The 20,155-nt window shown below is 34.8% G+C and overlaps 2 protein-coding genes across 2 annotated transcripts; both read left to right on the forward strand.

Annotated features, from left to right (window-relative positions):
• Nucleotides 1-963: 963 nt before the first annotated feature.
• Nucleotides 964-10,434, forward strand: LOC110822478 (protein MICRORCHIDIA 2-like). Its single transcript, XM_088217384.1, has 18 exons — nucleotides 964-1,376; nucleotides 1,509-1,583; nucleotides 1,812-1,846; nucleotides 2,300-2,378; nucleotides 2,483-2,572; nucleotides 2,974-3,049; nucleotides 4,096-4,174; nucleotides 4,327-4,455; nucleotides 4,838-4,936; nucleotides 5,115-5,219; nucleotides 5,349-5,495; nucleotides 6,070-6,162; nucleotides 7,453-7,504; nucleotides 7,592-7,703; nucleotides 8,417-8,675; nucleotides 8,953-9,041; nucleotides 9,774-9,816; nucleotides 9,925-10,434. Exons 1-18 carry the CDS (start codon nucleotides 1,118-1,120, stop codon nucleotides 10,042-10,044), a joined length of 1,941 nt encoding a protein of 646 aa, XP_088073510.1. The 5' UTR covers nucleotides 964-1,117; the 3' UTR covers nucleotides 10,045-10,434.
• Nucleotides 10,435-11,081: 647 nt separating this feature from the next.
• LOC110822242 (FG-GAP repeat-containing protein) lies at nucleotides 11,082-19,517 on the forward strand. The gene is made up of 13 exons (XM_088217385.1): nucleotides 11,082-11,369; nucleotides 11,579-11,737; nucleotides 11,970-12,221; nucleotides 12,335-12,454; nucleotides 13,130-13,210; nucleotides 13,651-13,746; nucleotides 13,919-14,014; nucleotides 14,367-14,420; nucleotides 14,498-14,701; nucleotides 15,453-15,578; nucleotides 17,902-17,967; nucleotides 18,086-18,385; nucleotides 18,742-19,517. The coding sequence occupies exons 1-13, from the start codon at nucleotides 11,307-11,309 to the stop codon at nucleotides 19,216-19,218; spliced, it is 2,094 nt and encodes a 697-aa protein (XP_088073511.1). The 5' UTR covers nucleotides 11,082-11,306; the 3' UTR covers nucleotides 19,219-19,517.
• Nucleotides 19,518-20,155: the final 638 nt, after the last annotated feature.

The following is a 20,155-nucleotide window of genomic DNA, read 5'->3' on the forward strand; positions in this document are numbered from 1 at the left end:
AGAAAACGAAAAAGACAAAGTGATGTATATTTTTTAAAAAATAATATTATTAAAATAATTATTTATTTATATTTTAAAATGTTTTATATTTTAGATGTTAATGATTAGAATATTATTATCATCCTAACTATAAAAAATAATTTAAAAATTAGTGAGTAAATTTAAAATAAATGTAGAATATGATATAATAAAATTTGTTATGAAAATTATATGGTGCAAATGCAATAATAATATTAAAATATTTAAATAAACAATAGTTATCATCATATTATGTCAGATATTAAATAAATTTTTTTGATTAAATTTGTTTTTTGTTATATTAAAATTCATTACTGATAATTATTATTATATTTAATTTTAAAAATATTTTTAAAAGTATATGACATTTTTTTTTATATTATTTAAAAATTATTTCGAAGTGAAACACAAATCCAAATTCGCATTTACTCTTTTAACTTTTATGTAGGCATTTTTTCAATAATTTATAAGCTTAAGCTTATATTTTGAGAGGAGATGACCAATTTTATACATTCTAATATGTTTTATACTTAATTATTTTATAATTTTATGACTCAAGATGTTGTGAGAGTCACCATATAAGGTATATTCCTTAATAAGTTAAGATTATAATATGTAATAAATCATTGTTATTAATTTTACCCAAAAAAAAGGGTAAATTCTCTCTACATTATAATTTTTATTTAATACTAAAATAAAAGTATTTAAAGTATTACCTTTAAAATAAAATATAAATATAAAATAACAAAAACTTATTTACGCTAAAATTTTATTTTGATTAATATAAAAAGTACAAACAAATGATTTTTTAAAGTTGTTATATTTTTATGAATTCGATAAAATTAATAATTTAGTAATTTATAAATTATATTTTTGTTAAATACATAAATAAAATAATACAGTAAATATATATATATATATATATATATATACTTGATACCGTAGTCACATGAGAGATTATCTGCAAATTTACAGTTGGCGTGAATCCGAATCATTTGTCTAAACCAAAGACTGTTGATCCGTGACTGCGGACAACGAGCTACACTAAACGCACAGTTTAGAACTTCAAACGAGCTTATCAAAAATTGAATTTGTAAAAATGCCGCTCGGAAGAGGGAAACCCGCCATTACCGTGCTGCATATTGATCTCAGCGATGATGAAGATGGACTAGAAATGGCCGCAACGCCGACGAATGCTTCAACGGCCAAAACAGCGACGCAAACTAGACCGCAATTGCAGGAGGATTCGCGAGCAATCACGCCGTTGGTTCCTTCCGGTGAAACCCTAGAGTCTCGAAGTTTCTGGAAAGCCGGGGCTTACTCCGTCGGTTCGACCTCGAGACACGATCCTGCCCAAGGTCTTATCTCTGCTTTCATTTATCCTCGTATCTTTCCGTGGTTAACGATTACCCTTATCCGTATACGTATCCGTACCATATTCGTACATGTATATGTGTGATCGTGATTGTATTATGTTTCGTTGGTCACAGGTTTACTGGAGCATGCTCGTGTTCACCCGAAGTTTCTGCATTCTAATGCTACCTCCCATAAATGGGCTTTTGGAGGTACGCTGTTTTGAGTCGAGGTCAAAGGAACTTTCTCAATATATGAATTGATCATTTATTTGTTTATCTTTTTTTTTTTTGGGAAATTATAGTACTTGAAAACTTGAAATCATGATCTCCCTTGAGCAGAAAAAAAATGGAGAATACCATTATCTGTATGGACATATATTGATTAAAATGTTGCATTCACCATTTTGAAATGATTGTTCCTTTGTTTGCCCTTTGCAGCAATTGCCGAGCTTTTGGATAATGCTGTCGATGAGGTATCGTGTGCCTTCATGTCATAAGTTTTTTCAGCTATTATCAATTCCAGAGTGGAAGTGAGAATATATCACAATAGATTTCGTGACAGGATTACCTAGGGCACACTCAAAACATGATGCCATTTGGATAATTGTTGACCAGCTCACTAAGTCTTCCCACTTTTTGGCCATTAGGATTGAAAATTAGTTGTTAATTGTTATCCTCAAGTGACATAGTTGTGTTTGGGTTGATTCAATGTGTCTGTGCTCTGTCCACAAAATCATTTGATGAGATAGATTGATCCCTGGAGGATGTCATTCTCTTTATTTCCAGTAACAACTGTCTTGATGCTACCCTCTTTCTTACTCCAGGGCAGCAGGATGTACACATGAATTGATTTCTTTAATTTGCCTTTGAATTTTCTGGTGAAGGTGTGAGACGCTGATTTTGTTGTATGTCTGTTCATCATTCAGATAAACAATGGTGCAACTTATGTGAAGGTGGATAAGATTGATATTGTGAAAGATAACTCACCAGGTTTACTATTCCAAGGTCTGGTATTTCTATGCCTAAATTCTCACATCTGAATTATGGTTAGTAGTTTTCTTAGTTTTTCATAATAAATGAATGATAGGCATTTTTGATATCTATTGTAGACGATGGTGGGGGAATGGATCCCGAAGGTATCAGGAAATGCATGAGCTTGGGTTATTCATCAAAGAAGTCAAAAACAACAATTGGACAGTGTTAGTGCTTTGTCTTGTTTCAAATGCCATTTGCTTGTTCAAACGCATCATGGTTTCAAAATTGTGTTATTGTCTCTGTCATGGTTGAGAGACTACTTGAATGACTATCATTTTTGCACTGACATTTTTATTTTGACAAATAGAACTTATATTTTGACTAAGAACTGAGAATTACTAATTACCAATGTGAATGAGTGTCTAATAAAGAGGAAGAGAGATCTTAGTCACCAGTGTGATCATCTGTCATAAGGCATATTCAGTCATCTCTCTGACTTTTGTTTCTCTCGTCCACTTTTCTAGTGTTCCAAAATTATGGCCAACTTGGTTTGTTTACATCCTCTCTGAGAATATTTCTTGTTTTTCTTCTGCTCTTGATTCTCAAAGGGTTCTTATTTTTCCAGATGGTAATGGATTTAAGACAAGTACCATGCGATTGGGTGCTGATGTAGTTGTTTTCAGTCGAGCAACACATGGAAGGTATTATTTCGCTCTACCTGAATCTGCTACCTATGATGTTGGTCATAAGTTGCATGCATAATTAAGGTTGCACGAGTTACGGATTATATAGAAATAATAATTTCACTTCAGTTTTTTGAGATAACTTTATGTATTTTATCCAGATTTCTTTCATCATTCCTTGACCATATGCATTTTGGAGGGTGTTTGACATTACATAGTTGTTACTTAGTTTTCAGCATTCTGTTCCAATTTTTATTTACTTGATAACAACATAAACGACGTGCTTCTTAGGTGTTCAAATGTAAATTTAAGTAGGAAAAACTAAGTCCTACATTCCTGACTTTCTGTTAGAACATATAACTAGTTTAACATTTACCTTCTTACTAATAATTCTTATTTGTAATCCCAAAAATCCTCTCAGTATTTTGATGAACTTAAACTGAATCATGGTGACATAATTTTTGCATGCTTTTGGCCCTGTATCAAGCGGGAGGTTGTCAAGCAGGGCTATGTTTGGAGGAATTTAGTGATATGCAGACAGTTTCAACCATGGCTATGTAGGAGAACAGAAACTTGTTGTAGATTATGTTAAACCTTATCTGAATTGGTATGCACAGATTATTAAAATAATACTTGAGCCTATCCATCCGCATCTTTAGGTGTGTCTTGTCTAGTGAGTCACAAACCCTTAGTCACACATCTTTTGGTGGCACAGTTGCTTGAATGATCCGCTTTCTTTTCTAGGATGCAATCAATAATCTGGTTCCATGGTCCAATTCCTCCTATTCCCTATTTTGTGGTCACATATCTTTCCGTATAATATCTAAACACGGGAAGCCCTTCATGTCCAATCTTCACATCATTTAGGAAAGATTCACTCATTTCATGTTTATCTTCTTTAGAACTTCAGATGTGCATTGTTTTATTGTCTACAGGCTTTGTCTGAGACATTGTTGTTTTTTCACCTTTGTGCTAAATCCATCCATATGCTGCTTGTCAGAGTTCAAATCTTTGCTTTTAGTAACTTCTGTTTCTTTCTTGTTTTTGTGGAAATCTTTTATTAGCAAAGCAACTCAAAGTGTTGGACTTCTATCTTATACCTTTTTACGAAAAACAGGGCAGGATGATGTTATTGTTCCGATGGTAATTTATATGCTCTTATGTGATGCATCTTCTTTTACTTTTAACTTTTCATTTTCTGATCTCCTGCTCTTCCCTTCTTCTCATTGAAGAGGAGAAGGGTGATGAGGGGCTGAGTAGGTGAACTTGATGTGATATTTTTGCTTCCTCTGCAGATTGATTTTGATATTTCTGGCCATTGGGCAGAACCAATAGTTTATGGCTCTCACGATGATTGGTCTTCTAACCTGAAGACCATCCTTGAGTGGTCTCCCTTTGCATCAAAGGAGGAACTCATGCAACAGGTTTGTAGACTTTGTTTGGTTTTGTGAAGTGTAGAGTATATTGTTTCTGGAACTTCAGAAATAAATTGTTCTTGAAACTATCTTTTCTGTTTGAATAGGACTCCCCTAGTTAGTAGAGATATGAAAGAACAAATTATCCCAATGTGAACTTGAGCACTGCCCCATTACATTACTTCAAAATGGTTGGAACAAGTGATATTCTTAAAAAAAAAATGTGATTAACTCTGAACAATTATGGTTACATGAATTTTTCCATTATTTTCACCACGACCTCATCCATAAGACTGCAGGTGGAAATGTCGCATGACTAAGATATGAGACAATGTAGTAGCATTTTGTTCTCTGCTGTCTGTTCCCTGATTAACTGATTTATATTTGACAGTTTGAGGATATTGGATTGCATGGAACCAAAATAATAATTTACAACTTGTGGCTAAATGATGAAGGCATATATGAGTTAAGTTTTGATGATGATGATGAGGTACGTTTCATCTATGAACTGTACATAGTATTTTGATTCTGGAAAGCATGTTCACAATGTATTCTGATATGCATTGTCTTCTGCATTACATAATCTTTGCAGAGCCAGCTAATTGGAACTGAACTTACTTCTAGTATATCTCTTAGTCATGCTATTTGAATGTTAACGATTGTTATAGGATATCCGACTGAGAGATGAAGATGATGGTCATGGTAACAAGTTACGCAAAAGAGTAGTTGAAATCAGATCCCATGTATCTTACTGTCTACGGTACTCATTAAGGGTAACTTCCTGAACTCGTCTTATATGGTCCTTTTGTTGTGCTTTTGGTAAAAAGTTGATTTGTGTTGTTCATTGTCGTTAGTTTTGCTCATAACAGAGTCCTAATCGTTCCTTCTTCCTGCCTCCTTAGGCATATGCTTCCATATTGTACCTCAGAAAATTCAAGAATTTCAATATTATACTAAGGGGGAAACCTGTACAGCAGTGTAATATTGCAGATGAACTGAAATATGTACAGACTGTGAAATACAGGCCTCAAGTAGCTGTATTGAAAGAGGTATGTTTCACTGTCTAAACAAAAATATAGTTTAAATTATGTACTAACTTAGTAAATTTACTATATTGTACATACCAAGTAACTAAGGTTTAAGAATTAAATAGAACTAGAATTAGAGGATTAAAGAATAGCATTTAATGTGTTTGGAACTGCTGGAACTTCAAAATGATACTTCTTAGCATACATAAAATTCATTGGCAATTTTTTGGAAGATACGAGGAATATGAACACAAACATGGTTTATGCTTATCATCCACCACTGTTCTTTTTCTGCCCCATGGATTGTTGTACTCCGGCTCCTCATGTCTATTCTAAATGTTCACTTGTACATTGCTTATTATTCTGCACCTGTGGTCATTTCATGACTACATATCAATTGGGAAACATCTCTCCATCATACATTTGGCCAGAGCTTATTTTCATGGGTAAACACTACCTTATTCTAATTGTGCTTTTCAACAGAGAATTTGCTTTCAAAGGTTAACAGTTTACATTTGGTACATTTTTTGCCAATTTAGGGGTAACATTGGTTTGTGCTATCTTATAAGAGCACTTCCTTTTTCTCTTGGGTTAGGTTGTTGCTGAAACTACCATTGGATTTATAAAAGAGGCACCTTCTCTTCCAGTTTGTGGATTTAATGTGTATCACAAAAATCGCCTTATTAAGGTCTGTCTGGGTAATTATCTTATTGACCTTATTTCATTTTATACCATGTAAACAACACTTTTCGGTGGTGTTATCTATTTATTTATTTTTAAATAAGTGGTGTTATCTATCTATATTAATACTATCCGATTTTTTTTCTTGGTGTAAAACTCTGCCTCTTGTGCTTTGCTCCATTGGTCCTTCAAGATTAGATGTAAATATCTATATTCAGAAGAAATATATATTTTGTCTATCTTAAGCCACTTCGCTATGTAAACATAATTATATAATTTTTTTTACTTTCATTTGGCTTAAAATGGATGAGAAACAAAATTATCACTAAAGACTTCCTCTAGAATCACATATTTTCATGCTGGAAGAAATTTGGTGTAGTTTCCTTACTTTGGATATTCTGAAGAGGCAGAATTTTTGGTGAATGGCTCTCTCTCATTTAAAACGGCTGAAGAGATTCTTGCACACCTGCTTCAATGCGCCAAGTTTCGTCTCCTATAAAAATGTCCTCAGATTTTCTCAACTTAAAATGGACAGCTGGTGGTGGGGCAATTTCTGCAGAATTATGGGCCTGGGACAGTGTGTTAGCATCCAAGTATCTCAAAATTGTCCCCTCAGCAATCCTTTGCATTATACCTTTATGAGAGTGGAACAAAAAGGCCTTTGAAGGCGTTCATTTCTCCTTTTCGTTGGATTACAAATTTCTGGTTTCGGACCCTAAATATTTTCTGAAGGTCACCCTATCACAAATGGAGAAGACTCTATTGTGTGTGTGTGTGTGTGTGTGTGTGTGTATATATATATTCTCTCCCTTTCTTGTAAATTATCTTTGTATATGGACAGCTTCACCGGGTGCCTTGTGTGTGATACTCCTTTTTGTTTTGTATTCTAGAGGGAAAAAAAAGATGGCTTATTTTCATTAAATTGTAAGAGGAAAACAAAGAAAGAACCACATGGTGGCAAAATGCAACAATTAATATTATCGTGACAAAATGTAAATGTGTCCCATCACTTTCTATACTTTCATATATAGATGTTATTTTTGGGTGCCTTCACCATAATTAGTGGGTACGCATATGAAGGTTTCATACTCGAAGTTTGGTTAAATGGTGGTTATACCAGTATCATTAAATAATGCATATTCAAATCTTTTTTGTTGTCCTTAGCAACTTCTTTAATCAACTTTAAAATTTTCAAATGTTGCAAAATTAATGCTGGTTTTTTAAGGGGGGTACTTCCTGTCATGTACCTGTGAAGCAGCTACCTACTGATTTTGTTATTCTGCTGGCATTGTTGCAGCCTTTCTGGAAAGTCACTGCTGATGGTTCTTCAAAGGGGCATGGTGTCGTTGGTATGATCTCTTTCTTCTAGATTTCCGGTGTCAATTTCTTTCTTTTCTCTTCTTCTCAGGCTTCAGTTATTACTTTCACATGTATAGGAGTTCTTGAAGCAAATTTTATAGAACCAGCACATGACAAGCAGGATTTTGAGAGGTCATCACTCTTTGTCCGATTGGAATCAAGGCTGAAGCAAATGATTATGGAATACTGGTCTGTTGGTGTACATTCCTTTTTCTAAACTTCTCTCTCTCTCTCTTGCTGTGATCATATCCTCTGCTACTTATCTGAATCATAGAAGCTCAAGGACTATGATTTTCATGGAAAGTCTATTTGCATCTAAACAGGCTTCATAATGAATATATATCTAACTAGTACCTGTCAATTTAGACACTTTATTTTTCATTCTTTCACGTCTGACAAATGTTGACTTATTTAGGCATTCAAGGATGGTGCATCTAGGGGATCATCCTTCATTCTTGAACTTTTCTTAATCAGTTACCCTATAACAAGGGACATACAGTTCAGTGCTCGAACTCACCCTCGGATAGAGAGGTTAAAGTACTAACCATCTAATAAAAGGATGGTTTGTCTGCATTCTTAAACTTGAATCATAGTTATTAATTTTAGAATTAGCTAAAAAATGCAATTAGAAGCGGGTTGTTTGTCACCAATTATTCAATATATGTATCTTTTTTTGTGTGCTCAAATGTGGTTTTATCCGTATAAACATGTTCATAGAGATGGCTAAATGTAGTTTTTTTGGAGATTTGCCAATTAGTCTCTGTAGAGTTATCAGATACGAAGTCTCATCTCATTATTTCAGCCCTTTTCTGTGGAGTGAGTGACCTTACATATCCTGTTAAAGATTTGTGTCTTTAGAATGTGCCCTTGTTTTAACGTGATAAATTTTCTGGACAACACAGGAAGGACCATTGTCACTTGGTTGGATATCAGCCACTGGGTTCCAGTGCACAAAATACACAAAAAGGTCTGCCTGCTCAATCTCATGTTGGGCATAAGCCGCAGCCCAACCAACAGAATACTAGTTGTGCTGTCATCCAAGAAGAAGTGCATTTTAATCGACCTATTGTTGGCCTTCCATCAAATCTAACACAAAAATTAAGAAATGAGCATGCTGGAAATAGTTTAACTGCTTTTCCTCCCAGTATCACACTTGAACCTGTAAGTGCTGGGTGAACTCTACTTCTTTATTACTATCATATAAAAATTCTTTTTCCTTGGGGGTGGTTGGGGAAGAGACATCTCTTCGATACCGTTGACAAGCGCAGATGTCTAATTGGAGCTTTTTCTTTTTTCATTTATTTCTATATGTGTGATGTCTATGGTTCTTGGCTTTTATTCTGGCAGGCTTTTCCTTTTCCCAGCAATGCTGAATAATGATTTAGTTACTGACTAAGCTATTCGACTCACTTTGTTGCTGAGCACCACTTTGTTGCAGGTCTTTCTTAATGAAGTCACATCTGAAGAAGATCCAGTGCCCTTATCGGTTGAACAGATATGTGAAGAGAACATCAACCTTTTCATGAGGTACGTATACTACATACAAATTAGACAGTTTGTATATCAACCACTTCCATGTTGGGTGCATAATTAAATTTGGGTTCTATTGTTATCATTTTGAATGGAAGGTTCGCATGTCTTGTTCCAATAATCTGCAAAATGTTAAGTTAAACTGGTTTCTTACCCAACAGGCAGCAATTGGTCTCTTTCTCTCATTCCCAATTTTTTTCCATTTGAAGATTGTCTGTATAATAGATAGGTTCTAAGATAACTTGGTTAGTTACTGATAGACTGTAACTTGGTTCTGCTTATACTTAGATAATTATAAAAAAAGTTCGTTAGATTTGTGTTTAATAGATCTAAGGTTGTGTTTGGTTGGTCAATTTTTGGTTCCTATATTAGTTTTAATATGTATAACTAAAATATAATTTTTTGGTGTTTGAGTTACCATCTCTCATTAAATGAGTTGACTGTGAGAATTGAACTCTGACCTTCCAAATTGATAATTGAACTACTACTGCCAAGAAATTCAAATTGGGAATAATATTAACTAAAATGACAAACTATATTGTAACTATATGTGCAAGACTAGTATAAGAATTAGAACTGGGAATTTAACAAAGGAAATAGGAAATGAAGCAATGTAATGTAATGGTAGTGAAGGTGCTTACCTTAATTTAGGACTAAATTGTTTAAATTCTACTTAGCTTATCTATTTTGCCAATGAACACTTTCTTAGATTCTTGTCTACCTTAACAGGTGTGAGGAAAATGTGCAGAAGGAGGCTGAGTTGAAACATACGGTAAGTTTAACTTATTCGGACAAGTAGGAGTCTTCAACTACTAATAATTTGATGACTGAATCTTTTTTTTTTTTTTTTTTTTTCTTTTTAACTATTGTAATGAAATAGATAGAGAAATTGGAAAATGAATTGGAGGAAGCCAAAAGGAAGTGTGCGCAGCTTGCTGCGCACATGAAAAAGAGGGAGATGGAGAGGCTGATGAAGCAACAAACTAGAAAGGTTCTGTAGAACACAGCCTTCAGAAATACCTACCTTGATGATCTTTGTTCAATCTCTGGTTTGGGTCTTGCAGAAATGCCTCGCAAGAATTGATGATATGTATAGCTGGTTGGGTCAGGTTCTCACCTATTTCAGCTAAATGTCTCTTTTTGGCAAAATTTGGAAATCTAAAAGTTTGATAAGAGAAAAAAAAAAGAGAGAGAAAAGAAGTATTGAGTAATTTTGGTGCGCGGTCATGTGTTTTGTATAGTTTCATTTTCTAGTATATATAATATATAGGAACATTTTCTAATCTATATTTATATGTAGTTACTTATATGTATATAGCTGTATAAGCAGACGCACAGTTATAAAAGAAATTTTATAGGAATTAATTAAAATATTTCTTTATTATTTTAAGATTTTCATCTTTTACTATTTTTACATTAATCTCAATCATGATTAGGTTGTTTTCTTTTACTATTTTCCTTTAGAGATATACATATACGAATACACAAAGACACATTTATGTAATATATGCATAAAAACTATATACATGCATAAAAAAAGTTAATTGGGTTTTTAAGATTTACGGTTTCCTACGAATACTAGTCGTAGATAAATGGTCAAATTATACTTAATCAAACAATTTAATGAGATGAAAAAATTAAAATAATTTAATAATAAGGATTTAAATCAACATAATAAAATTAAAATTTAAATTCTGCATGATCGTCAATTTATAATTTGATTTTCAAGTTTGTACTCTTTTTTTTTTTCTAGTAAAAGAAGAAAAAAAATACGTTAAAAATTCAAAATGTCTACAGACTAATAATTTAAACCATGTTTTAATTAAAAGAAAATTAGCTTTAAGAAAAACTGTTAAATTCTCATAAATATACATATTTTTCATTTTTAGAAATTTTAAAGTGTTAAATTTTTTCAGTAAGAAATAAGGATGAAAAATATTATTTTTCGAAAAATAAATGGTAATTTTTAGAAAATTAGTTTTAACATTTTTCAAGTTAAAACTGTAATTTAGAAAGAAAAAAAAAAAACAAAAACAAAAAGAAAACATTGGATCAGGCAGCATCGAAGTCGTTCCTCGACTGGCTCCCCAGTCCTAATACAGCAGTAGTCTCAAGCGCTCGAGCCCTCGTAACTGGTACTCTCCTCTAGCTTCTCTCTTTCATCGCCGACTGCGGAGATCACTGGCAGTACTTAATCTGATGCGAGCCAGCAATTGATCAATAAACTCTTAGTCGGAAAGCGCGAGAAAGGCGAACTTCAACATGAGGAAGCGAGATTTAGCCATTCTCATGCTCTCTGCTTTCGCTATTTTCTTCTCTCTTCAGGTTTCGTTCTCTCGAATTCTCGTCACTTTCACAGCTTTGCATGCCATAAATCCATCAGTAAACCCTAGAATTTTAATTTCTCTTGAATTGGTTTGCTTCTCGTAGCATTTCGTGTCAAACTTTATATATTCATTTCTGCACTCGCGTCAAACTTCGTGTTAATTGTTCTATTGCGTTTTTATATTAGTTTTGGTTAATTTTTTCTTCAGCACGAAGGTGATTTTTCATTTCGGGAGGCGTGGTTCCATTTGTCCGATGAGTACCCAATTAAATACGAAGGTGATCGTCTCCCACCGGCTCTCGTCGCTGATCTGAACGGTGACGGAAAGAAGGAAGTCCTGGTTGCTACTCACGATGCTAAAATTCAGGTCCGTTATTCATACTTCTCGTTTTCTCATTTCGGTTTTAGAATCTATGCCGTCTGGTTGTACGATGCTATTATGCTCTGTCATTACAGTTCTGCTTGTTGCAAATTTTATATCATTGAATTGTAGAATGTTATTGGGAATATCAAGCTTTGCTAGCTGATGGATTATGCTTCCTTCTTCATTTGCATTGTGATTTTTCTAGTTGTATGTTTATTGGTGCTTAATATGTTAGGTACTGGAGCCTCACAGTAGGCGCGTGGACGAAGGATTCAGTGAAGCACGTGTGCTTGCGGAGGTGACCCTGTTGCCTGATAAGATCCGTGTTGCTTCTGGGAGACGTCCTGTGGCCATGGCTACAGGTGTTATTGATCGAGTCTATAAGCAGGGACAACCTCAGAAGCAGGTTCTGGTTGTTGTTACCTCTGGTTGGTCTGTTATGTGCTTTGATCACAACCTTAAAAAGCTATGGGAAACAAATTTGCAGGTCAGTGCGCCATAAAGTTGTGTTCGGTCTTCGTTTGGATGATATTTTTTCTGTTGGTTTTACAATCCTTTACTCTTCTTTCAGATTTCCTTATGGATTATTATTTTCAACAGGAGGATTTTCCACATAATGCTCACCATAGGGAGATTGCAATCTCAATAAGCAATTACACCTTGAAGCATGGGGATTCGGGATTGATCATTGTTGGTGGGAGGATGGAGATTCAGCCACATGTATGTTTCAGGATTTCTCACTTGGGTTTGGTTGGAATTTAGTACCATCATTTATATGAATACTTGTGATGTTGCCAATTTGTGTTATGGAGTTACATGATGCATCTATTTTTCAGACTATTCACAGTGAAGCAAACAAAATTTTGATGGTAACTGCAGGCATAAGAATCTAAGATCTTGTTACATGTCCTGTTCTGGAGAATGGTAATTAAGAAATGAGGAAGCATAGGAATGACGGAACAGCAAGATGCTTGTATGAAATGGCCAGCACACCTGATTTGATGGTTGCTTTGAAGGATGTCAATTATGTGTTTGTTGCTCAATTAGTAGTAAATTAGGCATGTGATTCGTGACAGCAACATGTTAGACTGAAATGAATCGTATTGTTCATTTATTTTCTTAACAAATCCCGTGTACTAATTGACTAATTCTTAATCATTTATATTTGTATATTTTTATAAGAAAATACGAATTTGGTCTTTAACATTTGCAGGTTGGTAGAAACAGCATTTCTTTGAAGCATATACTTCCTGTGATTAACTATTTCTTTTAGATTCCATAACAGAGCTAATTGAAATTTCTCTCTATTTTCCCTCTTTGCATAAAAAAACTAATTAAAATTTCTGATATTGTTCCTCTTTGTTGTGCTTACAAGTACATCTATTTCCATCTTAGGTTTACATGGATCCTTTTGAAGAAATTGGGATGGCAGAACGAAGTGCTGAGCAGCATAGGAGAAGTGCCAATGAAAAGGAGGTATAAACATGCTGTAACTAGGCTTGTTTGGTCTCACTGAAAAGAATTTATATAAATCTTCAAGGTACTGTTGTTTAATAGTGAAACTTGTTCTGGTTGCTATCTCATGTGAGCTCTTTCAACTTCTGCATGTAAGCCTAACCTAAATTACTGGTTTGCATGAGTTATATATCTGTCAAATTGTCTTTCATTGGGTGGAAAGTTTGTAATTGTATCTGTCTTTGTAAATTATAAATTTACTTCTCTCTTCCTCTTCGTTTCTTACTTTTTTCTTCACTCTGCATGTTTACACTGTCGTCTTCTTCTTCTTCTTCTTCTTCTTCTTATTTTTCCCATTCATACTCTTTTAAAATTGTTGTACTGAATGATAAGTTGCAGCCATGTTTGTCTTTACCCTTCATGATTCTTATATTTCTAACTTCTGCTTAATGCTGATGTAGGCTTCTGAGAACTCTGGAGGTATGAATTTGCGTCATTTTGCATTTTATGCATTTGCTGGTCGAACTGGTGTACTTAGATGGAGCAGAAAGAATGAGGTAATCTATTTTCCCCATTTTTTAATGTGCTTTTTTCAATAACTTTCCATAATGCAATTTGATACACATAGTGGTCTTTCCCTTTTGAGTTATGACACATTCTGTGTTAGTGAGGTCTTTAGCAAGATGGCATTACCATTCTGATCAGATTTAATATAATTTGTTGGTCTAGAACATTGAGGCCAAGCAATCAGATTCTGCCCAGTTAATTCCCCAGCATAACTACAAGCTCGATGTGCACGCTTTGAATAGTCGTCACCCTGGAGAGGTATGCTTTAAGGCCATTCAAGAAGCTCTGTTATTCTCTTTGTTATATTGAGATGGACTTATTAATGTAATATTCTCCTGAGTGAACAGGTCATATCTCAATCCTTCTCTACTGCTTTGTGTTCTTGTTTTTCAAATATCATATCTTGATCTCTTCCACCGACCACTCCCCTCCTCCCTTTTTAAGATGCTATTTTCTGTCATATACTTGAAAGGATCGTAAGTTTTCATAACTTTACATAGATGGGTTTTTATTACTTGTTACATTTTAATCATATGCTTTTAAACATATTTTTATGGAGTGATGGGATCTTTCCTAAAAATAAGTTTCCTAAGACAATTCTATACTTCAGTTTGAATGCAGGGAGTTTAGGGAATCAATCCTTGGAGTTATGCCACATCACTGGGTAAGTGTAGCAAAATACATGATTTCTATGCCATTTGCTTTAACTGGATTTATTTAGCTATGGTATCTAATTATCAGGACAGGAGAGAGGATACTGTATTGAAGCTTGCACATTTTAGGCGGCACAAAAGGAAAGCAGTGAAAAAAATGGCTGGAAAGAGTTCAAACTACCCTTTTCACAAGCCTGAAGACAACCATCCTCCAGGGAAGGACTCAACCAAAAAAATTTCGAACTTGATTGGGAAAGCAGCAAAATATGCGGGTTCAGCAAAATATAACAAGGTTAAAGACGTTACTACTTGCATGCTTTTCCAGAAGATTTGATAATAATGATAGCCAAGCTGTTAAGCAGTTTTCCACCTGATTGGCACCTGGATTATCTGGACAATATATGGCATCTTATGTTTTTATGTCGTTTCTTCACCTACTTTCTCATCTTTATAGTCTAGCATTTGTGCAGATCCCTCAGTTTCTTTCTGCTTTCTATGACAAATACTTTTTTCAAAGTTATGCTAATAATCTTACATTTCTGCTTTCTGTTACATGTCTCATACCACTTCCCAACCACAGCTTATTGTTCTCTTCAGTGCATAATTCTTAGCATATTGCATAAAAGTTTATCTTCGTGTATCTTGAATACTCTGCAAAGGACCGGAGCCTTGAGCCTGAGTGGTCATCTCCTGGCGTTTTCACATGGGAGAGAAAAAAAAAAGAAAAGCATGCAAATTTCCATTGGAGTAAAAGTTTAAAATTTTCATTGGAAAGTGTCTAAAGTCTCTAAAACCATTGCTAACCAAATGGTTTCCCATTTTGTATTTCTTTAAGTACCATGCTTATGAGTGTTTTGAGTAATGATCACCAACTTGGTTGTGGACAGCTTACTTGAGAAATGCTTGAAAATTTGTTAGTGCAGCTGACTGAGTACTTCATTTCTTAAGTACCATGCTTATAAGTGTTTGAGTAATGATCATGAAATTTTATTGTGGGTAGTTTATGAGTAATGGTTGATCACCGATTTTATTTGTTGATACAGCCAGCACAGTATATTCCAACCATAACAAATTACACTCAGCTCTGGTGGGTACCTAATGTTGTTGTTGCTCATCAAAAGGAAGGGATTGAAGCTGTTCATTTAGCTTCTGGACGTACTGTTTGCCGAGTAAATCCTTTAATCTCTCCTCTTTTTTATTGTAAGAATAAAACTTAATAGGATTTGAAATTTAATTTATTAAATATTTGATTCACTTATTTGAACTCCTTGTGAGGTTATTACTATTATAATCTTCTTTTGAAAGGAAAAGCGTACGTTTCTTGTTGTGTATTGTTAGTTATAAATTGTTGTAAGAAAATAATGTGACACTGCCCATATAGTTAGTTTATGTATAATTAGTTTCTTGTTCTTATCAGTGCAATAGGTTTTGGGATATTATGTTAAGGATTTTTGGTAATTATGATATTTTATGCATTATTGAGGATATTTACCTTGTTTAGGAACTACTAAAGTAGCTTTGTTGGTAGTATGGATTTATTATTTTTTATGTAGTTCGAATCCTACTCGCAAGAGATATTTTATTTCTATTTATTTTTTTAGACATGACAGGATATCTAGAAACCCTATAAATATTTGAGTGCTACACTATTGCTAGGCGGATTATAATAGTTGTATTTCTTTTACGAGAAAAAAAAAAAGAAGAAGAAATAACCATGGGTTGCTTCACAGCTGTAAAATCTCCCAAATTTCCTGCTCCTTTGAGCTAGTTCAGTGGCATAACAAAAGCAGTCCTAGGAGCAACCTTTGTTTTCCAGATTTTCTTCCAAGGAAAATTCTCCAAAACAACATTGAGGAATCATCCGTGTTTAGGAGTAGGGAAACACTCCATTGGACCTCGTCAATGTACACTTCAACACTGCAAAACAATTCTGCACTTTAACCTCCAGACACTAGCAACTGAGAAGATAGTGGGGAAAGAGTCTTTCCAAAAACATTCTACAGAGCACCAAGTATTACCCCAAAATCTAAGGAAGCTTTTCCAAGTCTGAATTCTCGTCAATACGTCTCCACGGACTATGACCAAGCCTTCCAAGTTAGGTTGCCAACCATCCGAGTTTCAGCTGAATGTAGCTCTAGGAAGTTCCAAAACTAGCTTACTGGTCATAAATCTTTATTGTCATTTGGCTAGTAAAGCTTTGTTGAAGAGACTGATCTGATCCCCAAAACAATCTCTCTTCAAGGGCTGTTTGACATTAATCCATACCACCAGAGTGATACTTTTTCTGCTACAGATTCACACCATAAGCAATCACACTGAATAGCCTCAAGTCTCTTAGCGACTGCAGAAGCTATAAACAGGGAAGGATATAAACAGGGATGGACCAATGCACTTTGAGGAGATTCAAGATCATAGTCGACAAAAGAGTCTTCACAGCATTCTTGCATAGAACACAATCATTCACCATAACTTTTTTGATGTGATTATTAATAGTCAGGATAGACCTTCAGGCAGCTTCTCAAGCAAAAAAAAAACTAATTCTAAGAGAAGCATTTTTCCACCAAATCTGCTTCCATGAGAAAAGGGAACGACACGGAGAGGGGTGGCTGATGTAAACATAAAATGACTTGACTGAAAAGGAACTTTTTGGGCAAAGCATCTGACAGGTTCAGGAAGTTTGTGATAAGTTGTGACCTTAAGGAGCTTAATGCTCAGGGGAGTGGGGAAAAAGCTAATGGTCCCATGAAAGTTGATGAACCTTTCAAGCTTGTTGCTCAAAGTAGAAAAAGCTAGTTTCCCTGATTTGCTCAAAAACACTAGGGGAAAAAAGAGTTTCTGATAAGTTGTTTTGTCTTCAAGCAAGTTATTTGCACTGGGTTTGCCCAAGCTTATTGAGGTGTTCAATTAATAATTGATCCATAGCTGAAGCTGTTGCTTTTTCATCGAAGTTGGTGACAAGTTGTTTTCCTGTTTAACAGACATTTGATATGTGCTCTTTGTTTAATTAAGCCAATGTTCAAATCTTTGTTCAGAGTTCAGACTTGTCAAGATGTAGGTTGAGCTTGTTATGCATGATGATCCATAGGACTTGTCAAGTGTTTCACTTGCTTCAGTTTATCTAAAACAAGTTATAGAGTTAGTTTCTTATACTTTCAAAAAGAAAGGTGAGTTTCTTACATAGTTAATTTTCACATTCTTAGTTTTCAAATTCTTGTTATAGGTATCTTTATTAATACCAAGTGCTATTTTTTCAACATAATATTAAGAGCAATTACATATTAATAGTTTACTCTTATTCTTGTAGAATGACTGTGCATAGCTAACAGCATACTTATATCTTGCTCGTAGATGTTTACCTTTTTCATGTATGGGAAATTTGAACATGTTTTCATTATATACTACTCCATGATTCTGGGTGTGGATCAGAGTTTATGTTGCTGTAATATTGACTGATAATTCGATTTGTAATGTAATAATTACTGCTTTCATCAGCTTCATCTACAAGAGGGTGGACTTCATGCTGATATTAATGGAGATGGAGTACTAGATCATGTTCAGGTGCATGTTTGTTTCTTTAGTCCAAACTGCTCCACAACATTTGAAAAAAATAGGTGCAAAACTTGGTAGAAGTTTTGGCTTGTTAATTATAATGGGCAGTATGTTCCTTTCTCTTCAGGCTGTTGGGGGAAATGGTGCTGAACAGACCGTTGTTAGTGGATCAATGGAAGTGCTGCGCCCTTGTTGGGCTGTGGCAACCTCTGGTGTACCAGTACGCGAACAACTTTTCAATGCTTCCATATGTCATCATTCCCCCTTTAACTTATTCCAGCATGGGGAGTTTGCAAGACATTTTGGTAGAACTCAGGACGTCTCTTCTTTGGAGGTTGCAACACCGATTCTCGTACCTAGAGATGATGGGCACAGGCATCGTAAGGGGAGTCACGGTGATGTTATCTTCTTAACAAATCGGGGGGAGGTATGGTTCTAATCTTGATCTATCTGTTTAATCTATCTTGAATTTGGACGTATATACCTTCATTCAAGGAACAACATAAAAATTCTCCCTTGTGATGGGTATTAAATATTAATATTAAATTCTCACTTCCATCTTACTTATACCAAAATATACAGGACTAAGCAGTCATTATTTGTTTGAAACTTTCATTTACTTTATTAAACGTCAAAAACCACATTTATATCAATCACATTTATATCAACGTGAAGTGGGATTACATATTAATGGTCTTGGAACACATTGATCTTAATTCTTGGATATTAAAGTCCTTTCTCTGCTTATGTGTTGGGGCCTTACCAGTGTGCCAATTCTTTCAGGTAACAGCATATTCCCCTGGCTTGCATGGCCATGATGCTGTTTGGCAGTGGCAGATTTTTACTGATGCAACATGGTCCAACCTTCCTTCTCCAGCAGGAATGATGGAAGGAGGCATGGTAGTCCCCACGCTGAAGGCGTTTTCTTTGCGTGTACACGACAATCAGCAAATGATACTTGCTGGAGGAGATCAAGAAGCCGTAGTCATATCCCGCGGAGGAAGTGTATTGACAACCATTGATCTCCCGGCATCTCCTACCCATGCCCTTATTTGCGAGGACTTCTCAAATGATGGCCTTACTGATCTCATTCTCATGACGTCAAATGGCGTTTACGGTTTTGTCCAGACTAGACAGCCAGGTGCTCTCTTCTTCAGCACGCTAGTTGGTTGTCTCCTAGTAGTGATGGGCGTTATATTTGTCACCCAGCACTTGAATTCTATAAAGGGAAAACCTCGTGCTTCTTCTGGCCCTAGGTAAAAATGGCATTTCATTTTACTTTTGTGGTAATTTTCTTTTTACTGCTGTGGACCCCAGCCCCCTGCAGCAAACAGTGTTGTCAAGAACCACTGATGGGGTATGACCTAAATCGGGGAGCATGTCAGAGGGAAAGATTCATCTATCATGAGTGTAAACTAGATGAGCTGTGAGAGTCCAAATATCCAACTTGTTCCTGTCGTACCATCTTTTACCTTACCATAGGGTTCCAGTTTGTAAATCCAATAGACTTAATCCCACAGGTGAATGATTGAACCAAATTACATGCTGTTTTTGGAAAATCTTGCATCAGAAGTTACACTTGCCTTCAGTAGGGTATTTATTATCATATTACTTTGTTTTTCCAAGGGGGTAATTCTATGCTATTGTGGGCTACCATATTTACAAGTACTTGCTTGGTTTTTAACCCAAAAAAAAAAAAAAAAAATTACTTGCTTCGTTAGTTTTTGTATCTTTTGATAGTTCTGTAACTTCATTCAATATTTATTGAACTAATATGTACTGTTACAAACTTATTGCTCATGTTAATTGTTTATGGTGATAGTGAAATGTAGGGTGATACAGTAGTAAGTTGGATATTATAATGTGACTGTAATTATTTTTTTTAAAACTGCTAAATTTGAATATTTAAAGAATAATAATGTTTAAAAATTATAATTTAACAGGTTTTTACAGCAATATTATCCGAATTGCGTTTAGTAAAGAGAGTGTAAAAAGGCTTTTGAGACACTGTACTGTTCACCTTTCGGCTTTGGCTGGGTGGATTAATGTCTCAATCAAAAAGATGTAACCTACCTAGGCGAATGCAATTTTACCAAATGTAGCTTTTAGCTGTAACCCATTGTCATCTGTTTGTTTTACTGGAGGGTATATTCTTAAGCTGATTTGGCCGTGTTTTCTTGTTTAGATTTCATAATAA

Source organism: Carica papaya, chromosome 4 (genome assembly GCF_054855325.1).
Source record: "Carica papaya isolate Zhongbai chromosome 4, ASM5485532v1, whole genome shotgun sequence".
Classification (NCBI taxonomy): Eukaryota; Viridiplantae; Streptophyta; class Magnoliopsida; order Brassicales; family Caricaceae; genus Carica; species Carica papaya.

What these genes read in the sequence shown, in the direction of transcription:
- LOC110822478 (XM_088217384.1), top strand. Translation starts at nt 1,118, where the DNA reads ATGCCGCTCGGAAGAGGGAAACCCGCCATTACCGTGCTGCATATTGAT. An exon ending in CAAATGATTATGGAATACTG is followed by an intron (nt 7,704 to 8,416) that starts GTCTGTTGGTGT and finishes TGGACAACACAG; the next exon opens with GAAGGACCATTGTCACTTGG. An exon ending in CCAGTATCACACTTGAACCT is followed by an intron (nt 8,676 to 8,952) that starts GTAAGTGCTGGG and finishes ACTTTGTTGCAG; the next exon opens with GTCTTTCTTAATGAAGTCAC.
- LOC110822242 (XM_088217385.1), top strand. Translation starts at nt 11,307, where the DNA reads ATGAGGAAGCGAGATTTAGCCATTCTCATGCTCTCTGCTTTCGCTATT. An exon ending in TATGGGAAACAAATTTGCAG is followed by an intron (nt 12,222 to 12,334) that starts GTCAGTGCGCCA and finishes TATTTTCAACAG; the next exon opens with GAGGATTTTCCACATAATGC. An exon ending in GTTCAGCAAAATATAACAAG is followed by an intron (nt 14,702 to 15,452) that starts GTTAAAGACGTT and finishes TTGTTGATACAG; the next exon opens with CCAGCACAGTATATTCCAAC.